General features: G+C 42.3%; 2 protein-coding genes across 5 annotated transcripts in view; both read left to right on the top strand.

Annotated features, from left to right (window-relative positions):
• Window positions 1-7862, top strand: part of LOC137352386 (inactive cell surface hyaluronidase CEMIP2-like) — a 162758-nt gene extending 154896 nt beyond the window's left edge. For 2 of the 3 annotated variants that reach the window (XM_068017718.1, XM_068017721.1), the window contains 3 exons: window positions 75-235; window positions 2425-2534; window positions 7579-7862. In XM_068017718.1, coding sequence (XP_067873819.1) covers window positions 75-235; window positions 2425-2534; window positions 7579-7775 — 468 coding nt within the window. In that variant the 3' untranslated portion in view covers window positions 7776-7862. The remainder of the gene's footprint in view (window positions 1-74; window positions 236-2424; window positions 2535-7578) is intronic. The other variant, XM_068017720.1, reaches the window with a different exon arrangement.
• cemip (cell migration inducing hyaluronidase 1) overlaps window positions 1-26753 on the top strand; it is a 268013-nt gene that overhangs the window by 115166 nt on the left and 126094 nt on the right. Inside the window, exon 2 of one of the 2 annotated variants that reach the window (XM_068017722.1) lies at window positions 12371-12534. In XM_068017722.1, coding sequence (XP_067873823.1) covers window positions 12465-12534 — 70 coding nt within the window. In that variant the 5' untranslated portion in view covers window positions 12371-12464. The remainder of the gene's footprint in view (window positions 1-12370; window positions 12535-26753) is intronic. The other variant, XM_068017724.1, reaches the window with a different exon arrangement.

The following is a 26753-nucleotide window of genomic DNA, read 5'->3' on the forward strand; positions in this document are numbered from 1 at the left end:
TTTTGGATTTTATTAAAACTGTTGCAGACTTTAAGAATTTGCTTTCTTACAGTGTTGCCATTCTGTTCCGGTAGGTGAATGATGAAGTCTTCCTGTCTGAGAAGGCAGGGTTGCTCTTTGTCACGATAGATGCATGTTCTGGAAACATTTTGAGCAGGCAATATTTTGACACAGCCCATGCTCCGCAGGTGGCTGACTCCATTGTTAATTACATCCAGGCAATCATTCGAGAAAGGTGAGCAGATGGGCAGTTATCTATTTCCCATAAAATGCCAACTGTCATTGTGAAAACAGCTGTGATAATTGGGATAGATTAAAAAATCATTTTTGTCTTCTAAGACAGGGACTGAGACTAGCTGCACAGCAAGAACCCTTTATAGCCTACACAGTAAGAGACTCTGAGTAGGAGTCACTGGAATATATCGGGACACTGCTTCAACTGCTATACACAGGAAAGGAACTAACATGGCCCATGACCTATTGGCTGGTCATAGAGTGCAGGACCTTTTGCTGGGGCTAGGTATGATGAACAGACCAAGAAGCCCATAAGATGGAGGAGAAGAAAAAATAATTACCTTTCAAGAAAAATACACTCGACAAACATTCTTTTAAGTGCCCAAAAGCTATCTAAACTGGTGTTGTAAACAAAACACTTGGCTTCATGTTGGTTACAGAAATAGAAAGTATAATTATGTCAAACATTTGAAACCTCTAAATTACGAAATTAAGCTTTGTGTCAATTAAAGGGTCTAAAAGTTCCCTCTTTCCCTGGCTGTATATTATAGTTGAGAATAACCAAAGGAAAAATGGTACCTTTCTCTGTTTAACATCCAGGGCAATGCTTGAACTTCATTGGATTGGTTAAGGCATGGATCTGCTGTAATAGCTATTATATATCCTCCTAATTTAGTTTTAATCTGATCCTTAGTGCCAGAGGACTTAGTTACAGGGAAAGGCTAGAAAATTTAGGCCTCTGATCTTTAAAGGAGGAAAATGAGAAAGGACATTGTAGAGATATGCAAGATACCAAGTGGAAAAGCGAAGGTTAACACTGAGCGATATTTCCAGTTAAGCTATGACTGTAGAGCAAGACAGTACAAGCTGATATATGGCAAGTTCAGGATTGATGTTCTTGAGAACTTCTTGACACAGCAAGATCAATATCTGGAATAGTCTATAAGGTAGGATAAAGAAGGCCAAAAACTCTGGGATCATTTGATATTGTGATGGGGAAGCAATAATTGAAAATTTCTTTGGCAGGTTGAGCTAGATGAGCCAATTGTCCCTCAGAGCCCCTCATTAATTTATTTAGCCTTCACTCTGCCCTTCCTAGAAGAGAATGGCCCAAGCAACATCTTGCACAAATCCATTATTTCGTGGCCCAAGATATAAAACATAGAATCTGTTTCCGATTTCCACCTGATCTCTGACTTCTTTAACCAAATCTCCATTTTCTCCATCCTTCCCATTTTCTCAACCCTTCGCACTGCCTCACATATTCACACATCGTTTGTTCTTTAATTTTTTAATGCTTCTTTCTATTACTTGACTGAGATATTTCGGTTAAAATTATCCAGTAATTAGTCTATTGTTATCTCCCTTCTATTTATTTCACTGTTACCCCATTCTCCTCCCATTTTTTTCTAATTCTATTGAAACACTTGTTCAACTCTTACTTTTTAGATCTGAAGAAGGATATGAATCCAAGACGGCGACTCTCTGATCTTTCCACAAATCCTTCCATACTTCCAGCTTTTCCTGTTTTTGTGTTAAAGATACCTGCATCAGTAAATGTTTCGCCTGCTCTATCCTGTTCAAAGTCTTGCTGTTTAAGGTACACTTCCTTTCACAGTTCTTTTTTCCAAAGTGTACTACTTCACATCTCTCTGCCTTCAACTGCATCTGCCATCTATTTTCCCACTCCCCTAACCCATTTGTGTTCCTTTGCGTTCTTTCTCACTGTTTGCTTTGCTCCCACAGCTTGGTATCAAGATCAAGCGTCAATATCATTCCTCATGTGCCTCTCTTCAAATTATTTATGTAAATAGAAAATAAGTGGTCCCAGCATAGATCCCTGGTGTACAACACAATCCACATGTTGCCAATCTGAAATCACCCATTTATCCTGGTCCTGAGTCGTCTCCCTATCTATGTGGCTTCATTGCTTTTAATGGCATGTACCTTAATATTTGTAACTAGTCTTTTACTTGGAAAAATATTAAACGCCCACTGATAATCCAAATATACAATGCCATCCAGCCTGTTTCCTACTCAGATATTTTAGAGAAACTTTATAATTTCGGACAAGTTACCAAAGTTTATTTTTGGTAAAAACATCCTAAAAATGTTTTATAAATGGTTTAACAATAAACCATCATCTCTGTCAGTGATTTTATCTTTTGTTTCTCTTTCACTCATTCGCAGGTCGATTACTCTTGTCTGTTCAAGAGGTGATTTTGGCCGGTCACTAAACTATGTGTCTTCAGCTTTTCTGAGGCTGGGTGCTGCAAAGCCAATCAAGTTTTTCACAGAAGGTGATGCTTTAGATTGTGCTAGTTCTCCATTAATATCTTTAAAATTAACAATATAGGTTGGAAATGTTCCTTGATTAATTCCAATATACAGAGAATATGGAATTAACAAACAGTCTGAAACAGTCTTCATGTGGAGTCATTCAAGAGATGGTTAGATGCTCTAATGGGGATCCTATGTTTTTATGGAACGATCAGCTGGAAAGGCTTAAAGGGGCCCTTTAGCTGACCATCATAAGTTGGATGTTATGAACTAATATTAAATCTGGAATTCCGGGGAAAATCTTCTTGACCTGCTCCTCACCAATCTACCTGGTGCAGATGATCTATCCATGATCATATTAGTAGGAGTGACATGGAATGAGAGGGAAAATGGGATTAATGTAAGATTAGTATAAATGGGTGGTTGATGGTCATTGTGGACTTGATGGGCCGAAGGGCCTGTTTCAGTGCTGTATCTCTCTATGACTCTATGACATCTACAAAGTCCTTGTGGAAACAAAGTCAAGTCTTCACACTGATAACATGCTCCATCATGTGTGGCACTACCAACCTGGCTGAGCACTCTAAATACAGCAAAGACTATGGGCCCTGACAACATCCCAGCTGTAGTGCTGAAGACTTGTGCTCCAGAACTAGTCTTGCCCTTAGCCAAGCTGTTCCCATACAGCTACAACACTGGCATCTACCCGATATAGTAGAAAATTGCCCAGGTATGTTCTCTCCACAAAAAGACAAGGGGAGGTGGTGGCGTAGTGGTAATGTCACTGGACTAGTAATCCAAAGGCCCTAGCTAATGTCCTGTCCACAAAAAGCAGGACAAGGGGAGGCAGTGGCATAGTGGTAATGTCACTGTACTAATAATCCAGAGCCCAGGCTAATGCTTTGGGGATATGGGTTCAAATCCCACCATGGCAGATGGTGAAATTTGAATTCAATTAATAAATCTGGAATTAAAAAGCTAGTCTAATGGAAACCATGGTGTAAAAATCCCATCTGGTTCACTAAAGTCCTTTAGGGAAGGAAATATTCCATCTTTACATGGTCTGGCTAACATGTGACTCCAAACCCACAGCAATGTGATTGACTCTTAAATGCCCTCTGAAATGGCCTAGCAAGCCATTCAGTTGTATCAAACCACCACAAAGCCAAAGAAAAGGAATAAAACTGGGCATCGACCTAGGCACTGGAAATGACAATGGCAAACCCAGCCCTGTCGACCCTGCAAAGTCCTCCTTACTAACAACTGGAGGCTTGTGCCAAAATTGGGAGAGCTGTCCCACAGACTAATCGTGTAACAGCTTGACTTAGCCATACTCATGGAATAACTACAATGTCCCAGACACCACCATCACCATCCCTGGGTATGTGCTGTCCCACCAGCAGGACAGACCCACCAGAGGTAGCAGCATAGTAGTATACAGTCAGGAGGGAGTTGGCCTGGGAATCCTCAACATTGATGTTGGACCCCATGAAGTCTCATGACATCAGATCAAACATGGGCAAGAAGCCTCCTGCTGACTACCACCTACCGCTCCCCTCCCCCCACGATGCTAATGAATCAGCGCTTCTCCATGTTAAATACCAATTGGAAGAAGCACTGAGGATAGCAAGGGACTGAATGTACTCTGGGTGGGGGACTTCAATGTCCATCACTAAGAGTGGCTCAGTATCACCATTACTGACCGAGCTGGCCGAGTCCTAATGGACATAGCTGCTAGACTGAGTCTGTGGCAGGTGGTGAGGAAACCAATAAGAGGGAAAAGCCTACTTGACCTCGGCCTCACCAATCTAACTGTCGCAGATGCATCTGTTCATGACAGTGTTGGTAGGAGTGACCACCGCACAGTCCTTGTGGAAACGAAGTCCTGTCTTCACATTGAGGATACCCACCATCGTTTTGTGTGGCACTACCACTGTGCTAAATGGGATAGATTTCGAACAGATCTAGCAACTCAAAACTGGGCATCCATGAGGCGCTGTGGGCCGTCAGCAGCAGCAGAATTGTATTCAACATCATGGCCCAGCATATCCCCCACTCTACCATTACCATCAGGCCGAGGGACCAAGCCTGGTTCAGTAAAGAGTGCGGGAGGGCATGTCAGGAGCAGCACCAGGCATACCTCAAAATGAGCTGTCAGCCTGGTGAAGCTACCATAGGATTACTTGCGTGCCAGACAACGGAAGCAGAATGCGATAGACAGAGCTAAGTGATCCCACAACCAACGGATCAGATCTAAGCTCTGCAGTCCTGCCACATCCAGTCGTGAATGGTGGTGGACAATTAAACAACTAATAGGAGGAGGAGGCTCCACAAATATCCCCATCCTCAATGATGGGGGAGCCCAGCACATCAGTGCAAAAGACAAGGCTGAAGTGTTTGCATCCATCTTCAGCCAGAAGTGCCCAGTTGATGATCCATCTCAGCCTCCTCCTGAAGTCCTCAACATCACAGAAGCCAGTCTTTAGCCAATCCAGTTCACTCCACGTGATATCAAGAGACGGCAAAGGCTATGGGCCCTGACAACATTCACTAAGGCTCATTAGACAGTACCTTCCAAACCTGAGACCTCTACCACCTAGAAGGACAAGGGCAGCAGATGCATGGGAACATCACCACCTGCAAGTTCCCCTCCAAGCCACACACCATCCTGAACTATATTGCCATCACTTCACTGTCACTGGGTCAAAATCCTGGAAGTCCCTTCCTGATAGCACTGTGGGTGTACCTACAGCCCAAGGACTGCAAGGGTTAAAGAAGGCAGCTCACCACCACCTTCTCAAGGACAATTAGGGATGGGCAATAAATGCTGGCCTAGCCAACGATGCCCACATTCCATGAACAAATAAAAAAAACTGATCTGTCCAGTTACTGCCTCATCAGTTACTCTTAATCATCAGCAAAGTAGTGGGAGGTGTCATTAACAGTGCCATCAAGCGACACTTACTAATAACCTGCTCACTGACGCTCAGTTTGGGATCCACCAGGACCCCTCGGCTCCAGACTTCATTACACCATTGGTCCAAACATGGACAAAACAGCAGAATTCCAGAGGTGAGGTAAGAGTGACTGTTCTTGACATCAAGGCAGCAATTGACCAAGTGTGGCATCAAGGGGTCCTAGTAAAATAGAAGTCAATGGGAATAGTGAGAAAACTCTCCACTGGTTAGAGTCATACCCAGCACAAAGGAAGATAGTTGTGGTTATTGGAGGCCATTCAGCTCAGTGCCAGGACATCGCTGCAGGAGTTCCTCAGGGTAGTGTCCTAGGCCTAACCATCTTCAGCTCCTTCGTCAATGACCTTCCCTCCATTATAAGGTCAGAAGTGGGGATGTTCACTGATGGTTGCACAATGTTCAGTTCCATTCTCAACTCCTCAGATAATGAAGCAGTCCGTGCTTGCATGCAGCAAGACCTGGACAACATGCAGGCTTGGACTGATAACTGCCAGGCAATGACCATCTCCAACAAGAGAGAATCTAACCATCTCCCCTTGACATTACCATTGCTGAATCCCCCACCAACAACATCCTGGGGGTCACTTAACTGAATCAGATAATTTCCTGACCCCACACTGCCTGTCCACCATTTACTAGGCACAAGTTTGATGGAATACTCTCTACTTGCCTGGATGGGTGCATCTCCAACAACACTCAAGAAACTCAACGCCATCCAGGACAAAGCAGCCCACTTGATTGGCACCCCATTACCACATGGACTGCAGAGGTTCAAGAAGGCAGCTCTTCACCACCTTTCAAAGGGCAATTAAGAATGGGCAATAAACACTGACCTTAACAGCAATGGCCACAACCCATGAATGAATTAAAAAAATACAGCACTCAGTGTTGTGAACTGTTTTCTGCTAAGGAAGTCACACCCTTTGTTTCTGTAATGTTTGAAATCGTGCAGCAAAAGGAAGTTACACAGATTTCAAACTATAATCACACAAACCCGGTGTTTGTGCGAAGATTTTGGCAAGTTACAGAATCAGTTAACAAATTCTAACATCTGTCAACATATTAACGTAAACATTTTTTCCCACGCATTAGTTGGATCTGATTATTTTGTGCATTGAATGGGCAACAAAACATGGTTATTCTCACAGAATAAGTTGGTAAATTCCATGTCATTAAAAACCTGATGTAAGTAAATTACAAATGCACACATTTGCCAATTCTGAATTCATTCTTAATTATATACATGTTGGGACTGATACCTTTCATCCCTGGGCATAGATAATTGCCTGGGCCGAGCACACAGAGGAAAATCGGGTGGAGAGGAGAGCACACTGATTTAAATAAATGGGCTGACAATTGGGCAGGCTTCATTATGGGACTGCAATTCTCCCCCACCTCAGTTTCCTCTTTGTGCTCACTCAAGCAGCATTGATTGACTGATGGGATTCCAATGCACTACTGGACAGCCTGGTTAATTCAATGTTTTTACTTGTTAAAATTGATCTCTGTGCAGATTTTGTTCTTTTAAAGGCTTTTTTAGTGTCTTTAATTTGCCTCTTACAGTTTTTAATTGTTCCTCCAGTAACGTTTCCAGAAAAGTTTTAAATCGCTGAATGAATGACTGATCTCCAGAAGCACATCACAGAGTGATTAATACCTGCTCTTGGTTCTGGGTAGAAGAGCGAAAATCTGGAATCATTCAAAAGGGCAGGTGGATGCTAGGATGGGGGAATGGAACGTTTATTGTGAATGATCAGATAGATGGGCTGAATGATTTCCCTGATATTTATGCTGCTTTTCTGAAAAGAGCTGTACTGCTCAGTAGACACTTATCTATCCCAAGGGTGCATAATGAATGCACGTTGTTCACCGTTAACCGTTGTATTGTTAACTCTTGCCCTGTTTGTGAGCGTTTAATACCGTGGTCTGGACCTTTTTAATGTATATATATTTTTTCAATATTTCCAAGTACAGAACCTTGTTTGGACAAACAAGAATTGGGAATATTCCACAGATTCCATTGTGCAGCCTACAAAAAGATTCATGAAAGACGGGAATTAACGATGAATTATTCCTTTTTTGATTTTAGGGAGTTTTGCTATGCTAGGATTCAAAGGCCGGCTGAAACCAGCATGGATTAAAATTAGAAGCCACAGTGTTGGCCAGATCCCTGCTTCCCTCCAGCATTATGTCCCATTGAAACTGAATGAATACGGCTGTCCTGGAAAAGGGATGGAAAACCGGAGAGATTTAAAGTTGTTCCAAGACTTAATGTCTTCAAACTAAACTATAACTGACAGCAAGGAGGAGAGAGAATCTGTTGAATTTCTGCCACGTTAACTTCTGTATCATTGCTATAAATAAAAATATTACGTACAGGAGCAGTGAGTATGTGGTCTTATTTTATGGTGAATGAACTTGATTTAATAGTATTGTGGAGTGTGGAGATGAGTGTGCAGTATTGTTGGTATTTCATCTTGTTCCTTGCATCAGCAGACAGAAGGTAAGTAATTAACATCTGTAGCCATTCTAGAGAATTAACAGGTCCTATTAAATCAGATATAACAACACAACTTTGTCATGCACTGATGTATCTAAGAGTCTTTGAGTGCCTGATGATCTTTGAGGGCAAGATGTTCTATATGGCTTTCAAAATGTGAACGTGTTGCTATTGTTTCTAAAGAATATTCAGTTTTGCACATTTCTAATCCAGAGTATCTTGGATCTTGTATCTTGTTCATGAGAATACTAGAAATAAAAAAAAAATAAAACTGTTATATACTTCAAGACTTGTAAGTGGTACTAAAAGTGTACCGCAGACCTCCAAGGATTTATAATATTGAAATTATGCTGTCATTCATGGCTTCTGTTCTGTAATGAATGAGGTACAAGTACAGCTGCTTTATTGTATGTGCCTTATTAGCTTTGATTTAATCATGGTCTCGAAAGACCGTACTTTCCCATTTCTTAAAATAGAGACACTTAAAAACTAGTTGGTTTTAAAGAGCTGCCATAAATTATAATCATGACATATAAAGATTGGGTGGAGGGTACAGAACTGTAATACAGAACCAATATAAGCTTAGTCTATGTAGCATTGCACAAAGTGTTATCATTAACTTGTATAGGAAACTTCAATTTGAAGCTTTTCAATCACTTTCTCTACTGCAGTCCTCAGATGCCCAAAGTTGGATGTTAGAAAGTTAAAATTAAAGGAGTGCTTGAAACACAGAACACTCCTTTATTGCTGCAGGACAGTCACGTGAAGGCCATAAATCAACTTAAGTATTGACTTAAACTTATAACTTGCCTCAATGTAAACCCATTACACACCAAGTTTAATTACAAAAGAGAAAGCTTTGTTAATAATTTATGCACAAACTAGAGAAAGGCTCACACAACTTTTACTGTAGCTCTTGTTTCGATGCATAGTTCACTGATTCACATTCAGGTAATACTTCATGTAAAACACAGCATCATTTACAGCAAATGTTTAGCAAGTACGTTGGGGATTTAGACTTGGTAGGTATTTACCTCCATTGAGGCAATAAGAACATGTTTTCCTTAACTTTCTTAATAACTCACTCAGGACATATATCATATTTTTGATGCGTTTTGGTCTTGTCTAATTAAGCCTGTGGTAATACAGGCTTTTGTTGGCATTGAATAACCTTTACCTTAGGTAAGAGTAACTGCCAATACTCCAAGCCTTGTTTGCCAGCTGAGAGTATCGGGAGAGAGGGCAGTGTGCCTGTGATGTACCGATCAGCATGGGCAACAGATGATGCACTGGCTGGAAGGCCAAACAACTCTTCAGTTTTGGAGATATTTTATTGTCTAAAAGTGGGAGTTTCCTACTGGTAACTTAAGACTTTAATACTCTAATAGTTTTGCTTTTGGGAGCTCGCATAGATTTTAAAAAAAAGTTTGCATATGATCAGTAAACGTGTGTATACCAAGTGACAGCAGTTTGAATGAGCAGATCAACATACTGCAGTCGAAAGGTTTTCTTTATTTACTTTTCAATTGTTCAGTTTTTCCAGGGTCAATGAAGAGGGATGTCCAACACATTCAAAGCTGGCCATTCTTTTTCTGTGGCATTCATTTTTGGCACTTTTTAAAACTTACAATGGTGTTTAACCTCGAGCATGAAAAGAATGAAATGGTACATTCTCTGGAATTAACAATTAACAGAAGGAGTGCAGCAAGTAGTCTGAGATAAACTTGGCCTGAATTAGTGTAGCTAAAGTGCAGTCTCCAGTCTGTTGAGAGTAAAATGGAAATCTATTAATGTTAATTCATAGATCAGCAGCCTCCCACATTTTCACATGAACTGGCTCTCAGGTTGATTACTTTCATATAATGAAGTCGAGTTTAAATTTTTATAGTGGCTGCTGAAAGATCAGGAACTAACTGCTTTTCCTGTGTGATGTCTGGTGCCATGTGTATAATTCCAATGCTATGTTTAAAATGTTTCATAACTATTATGCCAAATAGTCTGTCTTAGGATCAAATTTCTGGGCAAAATAATTGATGTTTACTAGTCTGTGAATGTCTTTGATGCAAAAAAAAAATATGTTCTACCATTTAAAATGTTCCTTAAGGTAAGCAAACCATCCCCAACATTGGCTTCTCATTCCCCAAAACCACAAATTTAAAATTCTCATCCTTGTGTTTCTGTTCCTTCAGGGCATCAGCCTTCTCTATCTCTGTAACCTCCTCCAGCCTATCCCATCGCTAACTCTCCCTTCCTCTAACTCTGGCCTGTTGTGCATCCTCTCCTCCCTATACGTCTTCAGCTGCCTAGGTGCCATGTTCTAAAATTCTTTCCATGTACCCCATCACTTCTGCACCTTTCTGTAAGACTACTTAAAACTTGCCTCTTTGACAAAGCTTTTGATCACCCTTACTCATTTCTCTATCTTTGGCTCAGGGTCCATTTTTATTAATTATTTCTCTGTGAAACATTTTGAGATATCTTTCAACAGAAGACACTGGGATAAAGTTTCTGCTTTGGGTGCAATCAGTGACTCGGGCACAGATTGCAACCAAAATTGCCGCTGTTTTGCGAAGTACTTTTCCTCTCCAGGTTGTGCTGAAATTCATTTCCATATCATCAAACGCCAAGTCTGCCATAAACTAACTAATTTTAGAGTGCAATTTTTTCAAAAATGTTTTGTTTTAAGAAATATTCCTTGATATATTTAAGAGTAGCATTTAGGAAAGTTTCAATAATATGTCTGAAAATGGGTTTATCACAAAAAATAAGTGTTGCAATCAGAGTGTCTAGTCCACCAGCTGTGAGCAACCCAATTTTAAATAACTGAAAATGACTAAAGCAACTATACAGAATGATTTGTTAGCTGTATTGGTGTAAAGTAGTCAATTTATTATGAATTTAAAAATATATAACCGAAATCTTTTAAAGGTGCCTATTAGTGTCCTTGCAACCAAAAAAACGCTTCATTTTTACAGCCATTTCGAAGGCCAGCAAATGGGTATAGTTAGCGAAAACACGAAATGGTGATAAATTCAATCTGGGGGCGTGTACAGTTTTTTGGGCAGGGCTGGCTTCTAGTGCAATCTTTTTAAACTAGAACAAAAGATCATGAAAGCCAAGTTGCGTTGAACATAATCTACCCTGAAAATTCTGCAATGTTTTGCCCTGGATTGGCTGATTTCAGGCAAATTGCACTGAGATAACCAGAGCAGCCTGCAAAAACTCCAGATCACTATATAAATGGCAATATAGAAGTGTGCAATCTTGGGTTTCCTTTGGGCTTTTTCTAAGGTTACTGCAGCATTGTGTATAACATCGCTAGTCCTACATCTGAGGGACGTCCAAATGATTGCCCTTGTGGGCCACATTGGGATGAACCACAGAGCCTGAATATGGAGTTTAATTACATGCTACTGTTAGTCTGCATACATCTTGAGTTGCTGATACTGATAGATCTTGCTATTTTTATGTTGAGGCAACAGTGCTAAAAACAACCCTTTCCAAACCCCCAACCCACAAAATAAAAAATATAGACACATAGGTCTCAGTTGCCTGGAGTGAGAGCCGGGGCCCACACCTCAGATACCCTGCCATGCATCATCATACATCATTATTTCTTTCAAAACTAATTTACCTTCCTTTGTGTCTTAACTTTGGTCCTTGCAATGTCCTTGTGAGCCTTTCACCTGTAATGTAGAGGTGTTCTATTAGAATATTACTATCTCAGTCTGTCTTCCCAGTGTAAAGGATGATTTGAGTATGAACTATTTGGGAGATTAACATTTTAGTTAATTTAGTGCCTTCTGCTTGTAATTGAGACGGAAAGGATTGAGGATCTTATTTGAAGGTGTTTAGCAGATGTATGACAATGGCAAGCTATTTCATAATTATGTTGGGAGCTCAGAGAAATTAGTTGCGTGAGGAGGGAGGGAATGATTTCAACAGGACCATAAGCTGAGTTCTTGCACTTTACAACTGGTTTGTATCCAACACAACAGGCCTTTGGAATAACGCTATTATCTAACGTTCAGCATAATGTCCCTAACACTACATTGGGGTATAACTGGAGTGTGACCTCTAGGTCCTTCATGTGAGACTTGAAATTAAAGCCTTCTGGGTTAGAGATGAAGATTTAATTTGATGCTTGTGCTGTTACTTGCAATCTATATTGCTGTTGAACACACATTCTCTGCGATGGGGTTTGAGAATCACTCAGCAGACTTTCAACTGATGCTTCATAATTTCAAATGTTTTCTTAAAAACCAGTATCTATCCAAACTTAGAATTCCATATATAACCTTCCTCCACACGATGTAAAATGAACAGCCCATTAAAAGTCAAATTTCAGGTTTTGTAACTAATTATTTTTAATTGTTTTTAGACAGAAGTCCGAATGTGAATGATCGACCAATAACAGAAACCATTAAGTGACCAGACACTTCACAATTTGTGGAACCAGGAGAAGTACAAAGAATATGATGATGATACACCTGCTCTACAACATTGGATGGTTCCTAGCCCTAAATCTGTCTGCATTATTTGCAGGTATGTGAAAAATTGTAATGATCAGTATATAGGGTGCTGCTCAAGTTATGGCCCATGTAGACTATATAAATTTAATTCAAAATACTCCACCAGGTCATGTAAACCACATAATCTTGGCTGATGCATCAGTACAGTACTGAAGGAGTGCTGCATTGTCGGAAGTGCCGTCCTTCCGATGAGACATTATAGAGTCATAGAGTTATACAGCACAGACGGCCCAACGTGTCCACGTCAGCCATCGAGCACCTATCTATTCTAATCCCATTTTCCAGCACTTGGCCCGTAACCTTGTATGCTATGGCATTTCAAGTACTCATCTAAATACTTCTTAAATCCTGCCTCTACCATCCCTTCAGGCAATGCGTTCCAGATTCCAACTACCCTCTGGGTGAAAAAAGTTTTCCTTAAATCCCCTCTAAACCTCCTGTCCCTTACCTTAAATCTATGCCCCCACTAAGGGAAAAAGTTTCTTCTTATCTACCCTATCTATGCCCCTCATAATTTTGTATACCTCTATCAGGTCCCCCCTCAGCCTTTTCTGCTCTAAGAAAAGCAACCCTAGCATTTCCAGTCTTTCTTCATAGCTGAAATGCTCTAGACTAGGCAACATCCTGGTGAATCTCCTCTGCATCCTCTCCAGTGCAATCACATCCTTCCTGTAGTGTGGTGCCCAGAACTGTACACAGTACTCCAGCTGTGGCCTAACTAGCGTTTTATACAGCTCCATCATAACCTCCCTGCTCTTATATTCTATGCCTTGGCTGATAAAGGCAAGTACCCCATATGCCTTCCTAACCACCTTATCTACCTGTGCTGCTGCCTTCAGTGATCTATGGACAAGTACACCAAGGTCCCTTTGACCTCTGTACTTCCTAGGGTCCTACCATCCATTGCATATTCCCTTGCTTTGTTAGTCCTCCCAAAATGCATCACCTCACACTTCTCAGGTTTAAATTCAATTTGCCACTGCTCCGCCCATCTTACCAGCCCATCTATATTGTCCTGTAATCTAAGGCTTTCCTCCTCACTATTTATGACACCACCAATTTTCATGTCATCCGCGAACTTACTGATCATACCTCCTATATTCACGTCAAAATCATTAATATACACTACAAACAGCACCGATCCCTGCGGTACACCACTGTTCACAGGCTTCCACTTGCAAAAACAACCCTCGACCATCACCCTCTGCCTCCTGCCACTAAGCCAATTTTGGATCCAATTTGCCAAATTTCCCTGGATCCCACGGGCTCTTACCTTCTTAACCAATCTTCCATGTGGGACCTTATCAAAAGCCTTACTGAAGTTGTTGTGATAATGGAGACCTGGCTCAAGAAACGGCAGGGTTGGATACTAAATATTCCTGGATACAAGGTGTTCAGGAAAGATAAAGAAGGAAAGAAAGGAGGAGGGGTGGCTGTAATGATTAAGGTGAATATTACAGTGCAGAGCATGAGGTTGGAAAAACTCGGATTGTTTTCACTGGAACGACGGAGGCGGAGGGGCGACATGATAGAGGTTTACAAAGTTATGAGCGGCATGGACAGAGTGGATAGTCAGAAGCTTTTTCCCAGGGTGGAAGAGTCAGTTACTAGGGGACATAGGTTTAAGGTGCGAGGGGCAAAGTTTAGAGGAGATGTGCAAGGCAAGTTTTTTACTCAGAGGGTGGTGAGTGCCTGGAACTTGCTGCCAGGGGAGGTGGTGGAAGCAGATACGATAGCGACGTTTAAGAGACATTTTGACAAATATATGAATAGGAAGGGAGTAGAGGGATATGGTCCCCGGAAGTGCAGAAGGTGTTAGTTTAGGCAGGCATCAAGATCGGCGCAGGCTTGGAGGGCCGAATGGCCTGTTCCTGTGTTGTACTGTTCTTTGTTCTTTGTTCTTGATATGCTTGAGAGGTCAAGGATTAAATCTAATTGGTTAGAGTTAAGAAACACAAGAAGTACCATTACACTACTGAGTGTATTCTATAGGTCAACAACTGGTGGGAAAGATATAGAGGAGCAAATTTGCAAAGAAATTAGAAAAGGTGCAAAAACTATTTGATTTGGATGCGGGGAACCAAATGTAATATTTCCAAATTTGCTGATGACACAAAACTAGGTGGGAATGTAAGTTGTGAGAAGGATGTAAAGAGGCTTCAAGGGGATTTGGACAGGCTAAGTGAATGGGCAAGAACATGGCAGATGGAATATAATGTGAATAAGTGTGAAGTGATCCATTTTGGTCGAAAAAACAGAAAGGCAGATTATTTCTTAAATGGTAAGAGGTTGGAAAGTGTTGATGTCCAAATGGAGCTGGGTGTCCTTGTTCATGAGCCACGAAAAGCTAGTATGCAGGTACAGCAAGCAATTAGGAAGGCAAATGGTATGTTGGCCTTCATCGCAAGGGGATTTGAGTACTGGAGTAAAGATTCTTGCTGCAGTTGTATAGAGCCTTGGTGAGACTGCACCTGGATTATTGTGTACAGTTTTGGTCTCCTTATCTAAGGAAGGATATACTTGCCATAAAGGGAGTGCAACGTTGGTTCACCACTATCCCTGGGATAGTGGGATTGTCTTAAGGAGGAGAGATTGCAGAAATGTACAAAATTCTTAAAAGGCGTGACAGGGTAGATGTGAACAGGATGTTTTTTCTTGCTGGTGAGTCTAGAACCAGGTGACACAGTCTCAGAATAAGGGGCAGGCCATTTAAGACTGAGATGAGGAGGAATTTCTTTACCCAGAGGGTGGTGTATCTGTGGAATTCTCTAACCCAGAAGGCTGTGGAAGCTCAATCATTGAGCATATTCAAGACAGAAATCATTAGATTTCTGGCTATTAATGACATCAAGGGATATGGGGATTGTGGGGAAATATGGCGTAGAGGCAGATGATCAGCCATGATCTGTTTGAATGGCAGAGCAGGCTCGACGGGCCGAATGGCCTACTCCGGCTCCTATTTAGAAACATAGAAAATAGGCTGATCATCCAACTCAGTAACCTGTTCCCACTTTCGCCCCATACTCTTTGATCCGTTTAGACCCAAGAACTATATCTAACTCCTTCTTGAAAACATACAATGTTTTTGCCTCAACTGCTTTCTGTGGTAGCAAATTCCACAGGCTCACTACTCTCTGGGTGAAGAAATTTCTCCTCATCTCAGTCCTGAAAGGTTTACCCCGTATCCTTAGACTACGACCCCTGGTTCTGGACTCCCTCACCATCGGGAACATCCTTCCTACATCTACCCTGTCAAGTCCTGTTAGAATTTTATAGGTTTCTATGAGAACCCCCTCACTCTTCTGAACTCCAACGAATATAATCCTAACTGACTCAATCTCTCCTCATACGTCAGTCCCACCATCCCAGGAATCAGTTTGGTAAACCTTCACTGCATTCCCTCTATAGCAAGAACATCCTTCCTCAGATAAAGAGACCAAAACTGCACACAATATTCCAGGTGTGGCCTCACCAAGGCCCTGTATAATTGCAGCAAGACATCCCTGTTCTTGTACTCAAATCCACTCGCTATGAAGGCCAACATACCATTTGCCTTTTTTACTGCCTGTTGCACCTGCATGCTTACCTTCATTGACTGGTGTATGAGAACACCCAGGTCTCGCTGCATATTCCTCTCTCTCAGTTTATTTCCTGTGATCCTATGAACTATAGTAGTATCCTAATGTAGACTGGGGTAGTAATTGTGTAAAGGGCAGAGAGGGGGAAGGGTTTCTGAAGTGTGTTCAGGAGAATTTTCTATATTGGTATGTTTCCGGTCCAATGAAGAAGGAGGCATTGCTGAATCTGGTTCCAGGGAATGAGGTGGGTCAAGTGGATCAAGTCAGTCGGGGAACTTTTAGGGATCATAAGGTTTAGGTTAGCTGTGGAAAAACACAAGGAGCAATCTAAAGTAAAATACTAGATTGGAGGAGGGCAAATTTCAGTTGGGTAAGAATGGATCTGGCCCAGGTAAACTGGAATCAAAGATTGGCAGGTAAAACTGTGATGGTTTGTGTACAGTCGAGGTACCTTCCCATGAAGGGGAAAGCAAGGTCAACCAAAGCCAGAGCTCTCTGGATGATGAGAGAGATAGAGAGTAAGATAAATCAGAAAAAGGGAAAATATGACAGATGTCAGGTTGATAATACAAGTGAGAACCAGGCTGAATAGAGAAGGTTCAGAGGTGGAATGAAAAAGGAAATCAGAGAGGCAAAGAGAGAGTATGAGAAGAGACAGGCAGCTAACGTAAAGGGGAATCCAAAAGTCTTCTGTAAGCATACAAATAGTAACAGGGTAGTAAGAGGAGGGGTGGGCTGATTAGGACCAAAAAGGGGACCTATACACGGAGGCAGAGGACATGGCTGCGATACTATATGAGTACTTTGCATCTGTCTTTACCAAGGAAGAAATGCTGCCCAAGTCATAGTGTAGCTGAGAAACTGTATGGGCTAAAAATTGATAAAACAGAGATATTAGAAAGGCTGGGCTGTACTTTAAAGTTGCTAAGTCACCAGGACCAGATGGGATGCATCCAAGGGTGCTGACGGAAGTAAGGGTAGAAATTACAAGGTACTGGCCATAAACTTCTAATCCTCCTTAGATATAGGGGTGATGCCAGAGGACTGGAGTACTGGAAATGTTACATCCTTGTTTAAAAAAGGATGTAAGGAGAAACACAGCAGCGACAACAAGCCAGTCAGTTTATCCTCCGTGGTGGGAAAGCTTTTAGAGATGATAATCCAGGACAAAATTAACAGTCACCTGAACATGTGCAGATTAATTAGGGAAAGCCAGCATGGATTTGTTAAAGGCAAATTGTGTTTAATTAACTTGATTGAGTTTTTGATGAAGTAACAAAGATGGTTGATGAGAGTAATGCAGACTTCCAAAAGTTGTTTGATGAAGTGTCACATAATAGACTTGTCAGCAAATTTGATGCCCATGGAGTAAAGGGGAAAGTGGCAGCATGGATACAAAATTGGCTGAGTGACAGGAATCAGAGAGTAGTGGTGAACAGTTCTTTCTCGGACTAGAGGAAGGTATACAGTGGGGTTCCCCAGGAGTTGGTACCAGGATCACTGCTTTTCTTGATATATATTAATGAACTAGACTTGGGTGTGCAGAGCACAATTTCAAAATTTACAGATGACACAAAGCTTGGAGGATTGTGAACTGTGAAGACGGATAATGATAAACTTCAAAAGGACATAGACAGGCTGGTGGAATGTGTGGACATGTGGCAGTTGAAATTGAGTGCAGAGAACCATGAAGTCGTACGTTTTGGTTGGAAGAACGAGGAAAGACAATATAAAGTAAAGGGCACAGTTCTAAAGGAGGTGCAGGAACAGAGAGACCTGGCATTATATGCGTAAAAATCGTTGAAGGTCTCAGAATAGGCTGAGAAAGTGGTTAAATAGGCATACAGGATCCTGGGCTTTATAAATCGAGTCATAGACTATAAAAGCAGGAAGGTTATGATTAACCTACTTAAAACTTTAGTTCAGCCTCAACTGGAATATTGTTCCCAATTCTGGCACTGCACTTTAGGAAGGATGTGAAAGATTTAGAAGAATTTCTCCAGGGATGAAGGACTTCAGTTATGTGGATAGATTGGAAAAGCTCGGGTTGCTCTCCTTAGAGAAGAGATTTAATCCACATGTTAAAAATCAGGAAGGGTCTAGACAGAGTAGATAGCGAGAAACTGTTCCCATTGGAGGAAGAGTGGAGAACCAGAGAACACTGATTTAAGGTGATTGGCAAACAAACCAACAGTGACATGGGGAAAAAGTTTTTTTACACAGCAAATGGTTAGGATCTGGAAAGAGCTGCCTGAGAGTGTGCTGGAGGCAGATTCAATCAGGGCTTACAAAAGGCAATTGGATAAGCACCTGAAGTAAAAATTTGTAGGGCCACAGGGAAAGGATGGGGGAGTGGGATCAGCTGAGTTGCTGTTACAGAGACGTGAGCAGGATGGGCGGAATGGCTTCCTTCTGTGCTATAACCATTCTATCATTATATTCTATGATTTTAGGGACTGTTTTGACCTGTAGGCTTGCATAGGATTAAATATGATATAGGCACAGAAACAGGCCATTTGACCCAACCAGTCCATACCCACGTTTATGTTCCACTCAAGCCTCCTCCCACCTTTCTTCATCTAAATCTATCATCGGAACCCTCTATTCCCATTTCCCTCATATACTTGTCTAGCTTTCCCTTAAATGCATCTACACCATTTGCTTCAATCACTCCCTATGGTAGAGTTCCACATTCTCGCCACTCTTTGGGTAAAGAAATTTCTTCTGAATTCCCTATTGGATTCTTGGTGACTATCTTATATTGATGGCCTCTAGTTATGCTCTTCCCCACAAGAGGAAACATTCTCTCTGTAAACACTCTATCAGAACCTTTCATCATTTTAAAGACCTCCTTTAGGTCACCCCTGAAGTGCCTTTTTTCAAGAGAAAAGAGACCCAGGCTGTCAATTCTTTCCTGATATGTTTACCCATACATTTCTGGTATCATCTTTGAAAATCTTCTCTGCATTCTCTCTAGTAAAGACCGGCTCAGGTCTGCAAATGAAACCTGACCCAATCTGGCAGAACCACATCTGACCCGAGACTGACCCAGCCCAAGTCTTTTCATTTTTTTCCGCACCCGACCCGACCCAACCCGACCACCAGAATGTTCAGTTAATCTAGCTTCCGTTTTTTCACTTTTTAAGCTTTTTAAGCTTGTGCAGATTAGCAACAAAAACTGTAACTGGACTTGAAAGGTTGTTTAAAAAGTACATTAAGATTGCAGCCACGTACCGGAGGTGGTGATAGTGTGTCCGACCCGAGCCCAACCTGGCCCAAGCCTGAATGTCGGACCCGGAAGAGTGACCCGACCTGACCCGAACCCGACACATGTCGTCGGGTCCCGTCGGGTTCAGGTCGGGTAGCCATGCAGTACTCTCTAGTGCCTCTATATCCTTTCAGTAACATGGCAGCCAGATCTGTACACAGTGTGCTAAATGTGGTCTAACCAAGGTTTGATACAGATTGAGCATAACCTCCCTACTTTTCAATTCTATCCCTCTAAAAATAAAGTCTAGTGCATGGCTTGCTTTTTTATAGACTTGCTAAGCTGTGGCGCAACATTTAATGATTGGTGTATTTGTACTCCAAGATCCCTTTGTTCCTCTACCCCATCTAGACTCGTACCTTCCAAGAAGTTTTTATTCTTTCATGGGATGTCAGTGTCGCTGGCTGGGCCAGCATTTTTTGCCCATCCCTAAAAGTGGTGGTGAGCCGCCTTGCTGAACTACTGTGGTCCATGTCGTGTAGGTACACGTACAGTGCTGTTAGGAAGGGAGTTCCATGTTTTTGACCCAGTGTCAGTGAAGGAACGGCGATTTAGTTCCAAATCAGGATGGTGTGTGGCTTGGAGGGAACTTGCAGGTGGTAGTGCCCATGCATCTGCTGCCCTTGTCTTTCTAGCTGGTAGAGGTGGAGGGTTTGGAAGTTGCTGTTGAAGGAGCCTTGGCAAGTTGCTGCAGTGCAAATTGTAGATGGTACACACTGCTGCCACTGTGCGCCGGTGGTGCAGGGAGTGAATGTTGAAGGTGGTGGATAGGGTGCTGTTCAAGCAAGCTGCTCTGTCCTGGATGGTGTCGAGCTTCTTGAGTGTTGTTGGAGCTGCACCCATCCAGGCAAGTGGGGCATATTCCATCACACTGCTGACTTGTACCTTGTAGATGGTGGACAGGCTTTGGGGAGTCAGGAGATGAGTTACTCGCCACAGAATTCCCAGCCTCTGACCTGCTCTTACAGCCACAATATTTATATGGCTGGGCCAGTTAAGTGTCTGGCCAATGGTAACCCCCAGGATGTTGATAGTGGGGGAATTCAGTGATGGTAATGCCATTGAATGTCAAGGAGAGATGGTTAGATTCTCTCTTGTTGGAGATGATCATTGCCTGGCACTTGTGTGGTGTGAATGTTACTTGCCACTTATCAGCCCAAGACTGAATGTTGTCCAGGTCTTGCTGCATGTGGGCACAGACTGCTTCAGTATCTGAGGAGTTGTGAACGGTACTAAACATTGTGCAATCATCAGAAAACATCCACACTTCTGGCCTTTTGATAGAAGGAAGGTCATTGATGAAGCAGCTGAAGATGGTTGGGCCTAGGACACTACCCTGAGGAACTCCTGTCGCAATGTCCTGGGGATTCGATGTTTGACCTCCAACAACCACAACAATATTGTTTTGTATTAGGTATGACCCCAACCAGAGGAGAGTTTTCGCCCTGATTCCCATTTTCTTCAATGTTGCTAGGGCTGCTTGATGTCACACAGTCAAATGCAGCCTTGATGTCAAGGGCAGTCACTATCAAGTCACCTCTTGAATTCAATTCTTTTGCCCATGTTTGGACCAAGGCTGTAATGAGGTCAGGAGCTGAGTGGCCCTGGCGGAACCTAAACTGAGCATCGGTCAGCAGGTTATTGATGTGCAAGTGCCGCTCATGGATTTGTCCTGCTTTTCGTGGATAGACATACCTGGGCAATTCTCCACATTGTCGGATAGATGCCGTACTGGAAGAAGTAATAAGTGACTTCCTTATTCTTCCTACCAAAATGTACTATCTCACATTTATCCGAACTTCATTTGCCAATTATTTGCCCATTCTGCAAGTTTATTAATGTCCTCCTGTAATTTGTTGCAATCCTCTTGTGTATTCCCTCAATTTAGTGTCATCTGCAAATTTAGAAATTGTTTTTGATTCCAACAGTCCAAATCGTTAATGTAAATTGTGAACAGCAGAGGTCCCAGCACTGCTCCTTGTGGAATATCACTTCCCGCCTTCTGCCACTCTGAATAACTGCCAATTACTTCCACTCTCTGCTTTCTGTCTTGAAACCAGCTAGCAATCCATTCTGTCACTTGTCCCCTGACTCCACATTTTCTGACTTTATTTATTATTCGATTATAGGGCACCTTATCAAAGGCTTTTAGAAAAGAAAGATAAATTACATCTATCGCATTACTGTTGTCTCCTCAAAAAATTCAATAAGGTCGGTCAAGCAAGATTTTCCCTTTTGAAATCCATGCTGATTATTTATTATTATATTTTCCATTTCTAGATGATCTATTCTCTCCTTTAGTAGGGATTCTATTATTTTTCCTATCACTGATGTTAAGCTGACTGATCTATAATTCCCTGGGCATGTTCTGTCCCCCTTAAATATAGGAATTACATTAGCTATCGCCAGTCTTCTGGTCCTACACCTTTATCCAATGAATTATTAAATATGTGTAGTAAGGCCTCTGCTAACTCTTCCCTAGATTTTTTTTTAAATACGTGGATGCAATCCACCCAGACTAGGGGCTTTATCCTCTTTGAGTTTGATTAGTTTATTCAATACGTTCCCTTTTTTTATTTTAAATGCACTTATCTCATTGCACAACTCATCATCCAATCTCACGTCTACCTGTTCTATTGCCCTGGTAAACATTGAAGCAAAATAATTATTTAATATTTCTGCCATCTTTCTATCATAACCTGCGGTATTATCCTGTCTATCCCTTAATTGTCCTCGTCCCATTACCACCTTCCTTTTCTTATTGATATGCCTGTAACATTTTATTGTTTTGTTTGATGTTCCTTGACAGTTCCTCTTTGCCTTCCTAATTTTTTTTTACTTCTCTCCTAATAGCTTCATATTCTCTCTTATCATGCACTCCTCTGCTGTCAATGTACTTAACAATGTACAATCTTTCCTAACTTTCAGTTGGTCCCTTATGACTTTGTTCATCCATGGAGTCTCATACAAATGTTAAACTAGGAGCAGGAGTAGGCTATTTGGCCTCTTGAGCCTGCTCCGCCATTCTATAAGATCATGACTGATCTGTTTGTGGACTCAACTCCACTTTCCTGCCAACCTCCAATACTTTTGACTCCCTTCTTTGTCAAGAATCTGTCTACCTCTGCCTTAAAAACATTCAACGACCCTGCCTCCACTGCTCTCTGGGGAACAGAGTTCCACAGACTCACAACCCTCTTTGTGTTTAGTTTGTTCTTTCCTTTCAGCGGATTATATTTTTCCTGCACACTGTTGAACACCATTTTAAATGTTTCCTGTTGTTGTTTTACGTCATTGTTTGCCAATAGTGTTGCCCATTTTATTTTCCCAAGTTCTATTTGCACCCCCTCAAAATCTGCTTTTCTCCAATCTAGTAACCTGGGGTTTTTTTTTATCATACTTATGTCCTTCTCTCTTATCATCTTAAAGTGTATTATATTATGGCCACCACTGCCTAGATGTTCCCCTATTTTTTACCTCTCTTATCTGCTCTGGTTCATTCCCCATTATTAGATCCAACAGCTCATCTTGCCTTGTTGGGCTTTTTACATATTGGGCCCTGTCTTCTTCTTCAGCAGTCCCTCGGGAATGAGGATGACTTTCTTCCATTCCAGGATTGTGGGTCCTTAGGTGATTAAATAGTCCAATTCTGGATCCACACATTCTGCCACAGGTAGGGCAGGTGGTGTTTGGTGAGACGAGTGGATGGGTTGCTTGAATTTCTGAACGCTCCTTCCGCTGTTTGCGCTTGGTCGCTGCCTGGGCAGGTCGATGTTGTTGAAACTGGCTGGCACCTTCGCAGATGCTTCTTCTCCATTTTGGGCGGCTTCAGGAAAGAGATTCCCACAAATCAGTGGAGATGTCACATTTTTTCAGGGAAGCTTTAAGGGGACATCCTTGTAGCGTTTCCTCTGCCCTCCTGGTAGCCTCTTGCCGCGATGGAGCTCGGAGTAGTGCACATTGTCCTGTACACATTGTAGGAACTCCCTTCCTTTATCCCCTTTACCTACTTCATCTGTCCAGTTAATATCAGGGTAATTGAAATCCCCCATGATTATTATTCTATGATTTTTACTCAACTCCCTAATTTGCATATTTCTTCCTCCACTTCTTTCCACTATTAGGTGGTCTGTAGACGATATCTATTAGTGCGATTGATTGTTTATTATCTTTTATCTCTATCCATATGGATTCTATTTTCATCTTGCTGATAGCTGCATCCTTTTTTTTACTGCCATTAGGTTATCCCTAATAAGTACAATTACTCCACCTCCCCATTTGCCCTCTCTGTCTTTTCTAAATATATTCTACCCTGCAATGTTTAATTCCCAGTCCTGATTTTTCTGTAGCCATGTCTCAGTAATCCTTACTATGGTTCCTCCTAATGCATGATTGCCTCCAGCTCCCCTGTTTTATTATGGACACTGTGTGCATTGCTGTACAGACACTTTAACTCATTTTAATAGGATCTCCTCTCCCTTTATGTTTAACCATCATTTTAGACTCCTGTCTTATAACCCTATTTACTCCCTTGCCCTCATCGTCCTCTCCTACGTTATTCTTTCCTATGCTCCCTTTCCCTGTTTTGTTTGCAGTTAAGCTACAGATCCCCCCCCCCCCCCCCCCCCCATCTAACTAGTTAAAGCCTTTGCCACATCCTTATTTACCTTTTCAGCTAGGACACGGGTCCCATCCCAGTTCAGGTGGGGCCCATCCCATCAGTACAGCTCCTTTCTGTCCCAGAACTGGTGCCACTGTCCCATGAAAAGGAACCTCTTTTTCCAACACCAGCCCTATAGCCACATGTTATTCCCATTCGGAATTAGAGTGAGACTGCACAAATTCATTTCACATCGCACCCTTATGGCCAGAAATGGAGGAGGTGTAATCCCATCATTTGGGGTTGGACTTAAACCCACGTGCAAGAGGTGGAAGATCCATATCTAACCAAATGTGTCAGTTAGATGACCAAAAGCATGGTCAAAGAGGTAGGTTTTAAAGAGTGTCTCAAAGGGGGAAATCAAAGTGCAGAGGTGGAGAGTTGTAGGGGGGATATTCCAGAGCCTGGGCCGAGGCAACTAAAGGTGCGGCCACCAATGGTGGAGTGATTAAAATTAGGGATGCACAAGAGGCCAGAATTAGAGGAGGTTTGTGGATCTGGAGGAGGTTACAGAGATAGGGAGGGGCGAGGCCATGAAGGGATTTGAAAATGAGGATGAGAATTTGAAAATCAAGGCGTTGCTTGTCCAGGAGCCAATGTAGGTCAGCAAGCACAGTGGGTGATAGGTGAACGGGACTTTGTGCGAGTTAAGACACGAGCAGCAGATTTTTTGATGACCTCATGTTTACAGAGGATAGAATATGGGAGATCAGCCAGGGGAGCTTTGGAATAACCATGTCTAGAGGTAATGAAGGCATGAATGAGGGTTTTAGCAGCAGATGAGCTGAGACGGGGCAAGGTTGGGTGATGTTACAAAGGTGTAAATAGGCAACCTTAGTGATGGCATGTGTATGAGATCAGAAGCTCAACTCGGGGCCAAGGTTGCGAACAGACTGGCTTAATCTCAGACTGTTGCCAGGGAGAGGGATGGGGTCGGTAGCTAGGGAATGGAGTTTGGAGCGGGGACTGAAAACAATTACTTCAGTCTGCCCAACATTTAATTGGAGGAAATTTCTGCTCATCCAGGATTGGATGTCGGATAAGCAATCTGATAATTTAGCAACAGTGGAGGAGTCGAGAGAAGTGGTGGTGAGGTAGAGCTGGGTGTCGTCAGCCTACATGTGAAAACTACTGCTGTGCTTTCAGATGATGTCACCGAGGTGCATAAGTTAAATAAGTTAATAAGTTAAAATGTTGAAATAGTTAAATTGGTCCTTTTTGCACTTTTCAGTTGTCCTTTCAACTCTTTTTTTTTTCCACAGCTGGAGGGTTGCTCAAAATATTACTTACCTGGAATTATTTGCAATGACCTAACAGCGGTGAAATCAGAGGTTTCACAAGCGGACACATTCTTTATTTGAAATACAGGGCTCATATTTGAGCTCCAGAAAGTTGTGAAAGAAACTATTCTGATCTTTTAAATCCATGACAATTGCATAAAGGTTCTGCCAGTCGGGAGACCCTGTCTGCCCTAAGTAGCAGTTTATGATTTCACTACACCTCATACACAGGTCCTTTGTCCAATTGTTAATTCACTGTTAACAATTATTTACTCAGTTTCTGAGTGCTAAAATACGAAACAAATTAATAACATTAAAATGATCATCAATCTGTGGATTAGAAGTATGGCACAATACTACAAAAAGGTCAGTGGACTTTTAAACTGCAAAGCAGAAATTAAGTTCTGTCCAAGCCAACTATTGTTCAGTGAGATTTCCTTACCTCATTCACTTGTGGATAATTTCCAGGGAATAAATGTTCAATTGTATAAAGGAATCCAGACAGTGCGAGCTCCGTATCAGTGCATGATGATGTTTTTCAGTGTGCATGGGCTGGATTTTAAGGAGCCCTCAACGTTGGGATCCATGGTGGGGGCTGGGCCTGAAGATAGCCCCAGATGAGGCCCGCCACGTACCTCGATGCCCGCAGGGCCCGGCCTGATCCTCCTGCTGGCGGTGAGGCACAGTGGCGGCTTCCCCTCTGCTGGGCAACAGGATCATAATTTGAATATTTAAATCAATTAAAATAATTAATTTAAATAAACTTACCCTCGCCTCCTGATGTCCCGCTGTGATTTTCAGCCCGGTGGCCGGCACTCTCGCATCTTTAGATCCCCCGTCCGGGGAAACGAGGTGCAACACTGGTGGGGAAGGGGAGAGGAAGTAAGTTTCTCAATGCGGGGAGTGGGGGGATGGGGTCAAATTAATGTCATGGGTTTTGGGGATGGTGGGAAGGGTTATAGTTTAAAGTTTGTGCAGTTGTGGGGGGAAGGCCAGATGGTAGAGGTGAGTGTTCTGGGGGGGAAAGGCAAATAATTAATGTAATTGTTATTGGGGTGGGAGAGGGACAGAAGAAATGTATTTATTTAATTTCATTAAATCTGTCTCTAAATATTTAAATACGCTGGTGGGGCTAACAGCCCTTTAAAAATGGTGTCACGCCTGCGCACGGGCAGCTGACCCCATTGCTGGGGACGCACAGCCCACCACTATACGTAATCGGGGAGGGGGGTGTGCGGCCTTCCCCGGCTATTTATATGAGCCACCACGCTTATAATTGTGGCGGCTGTTTGGCGTGTGCCATTTTTTTCGCCCGCCGCTTGCTTATAAAATTCAGCCCCATGCGTGTGCTTCTGCACCCCCAGTCTCCTTGGACATAACAAGGAAGACAGAGGGAGACTGATGGTTTTAACGCAGCCCACCTGGCAGGAAGAGGCTTACGGGTGG

This window comes from Heterodontus francisci, chromosome 38 (genome assembly GCF_036365525.1).
Source record: "Heterodontus francisci isolate sHetFra1 chromosome 38, sHetFra1.hap1, whole genome shotgun sequence".
NCBI lineage: Eukaryota > Metazoa > Chordata > Chondrichthyes > Heterodontiformes > Heterodontidae > Heterodontus > Heterodontus francisci.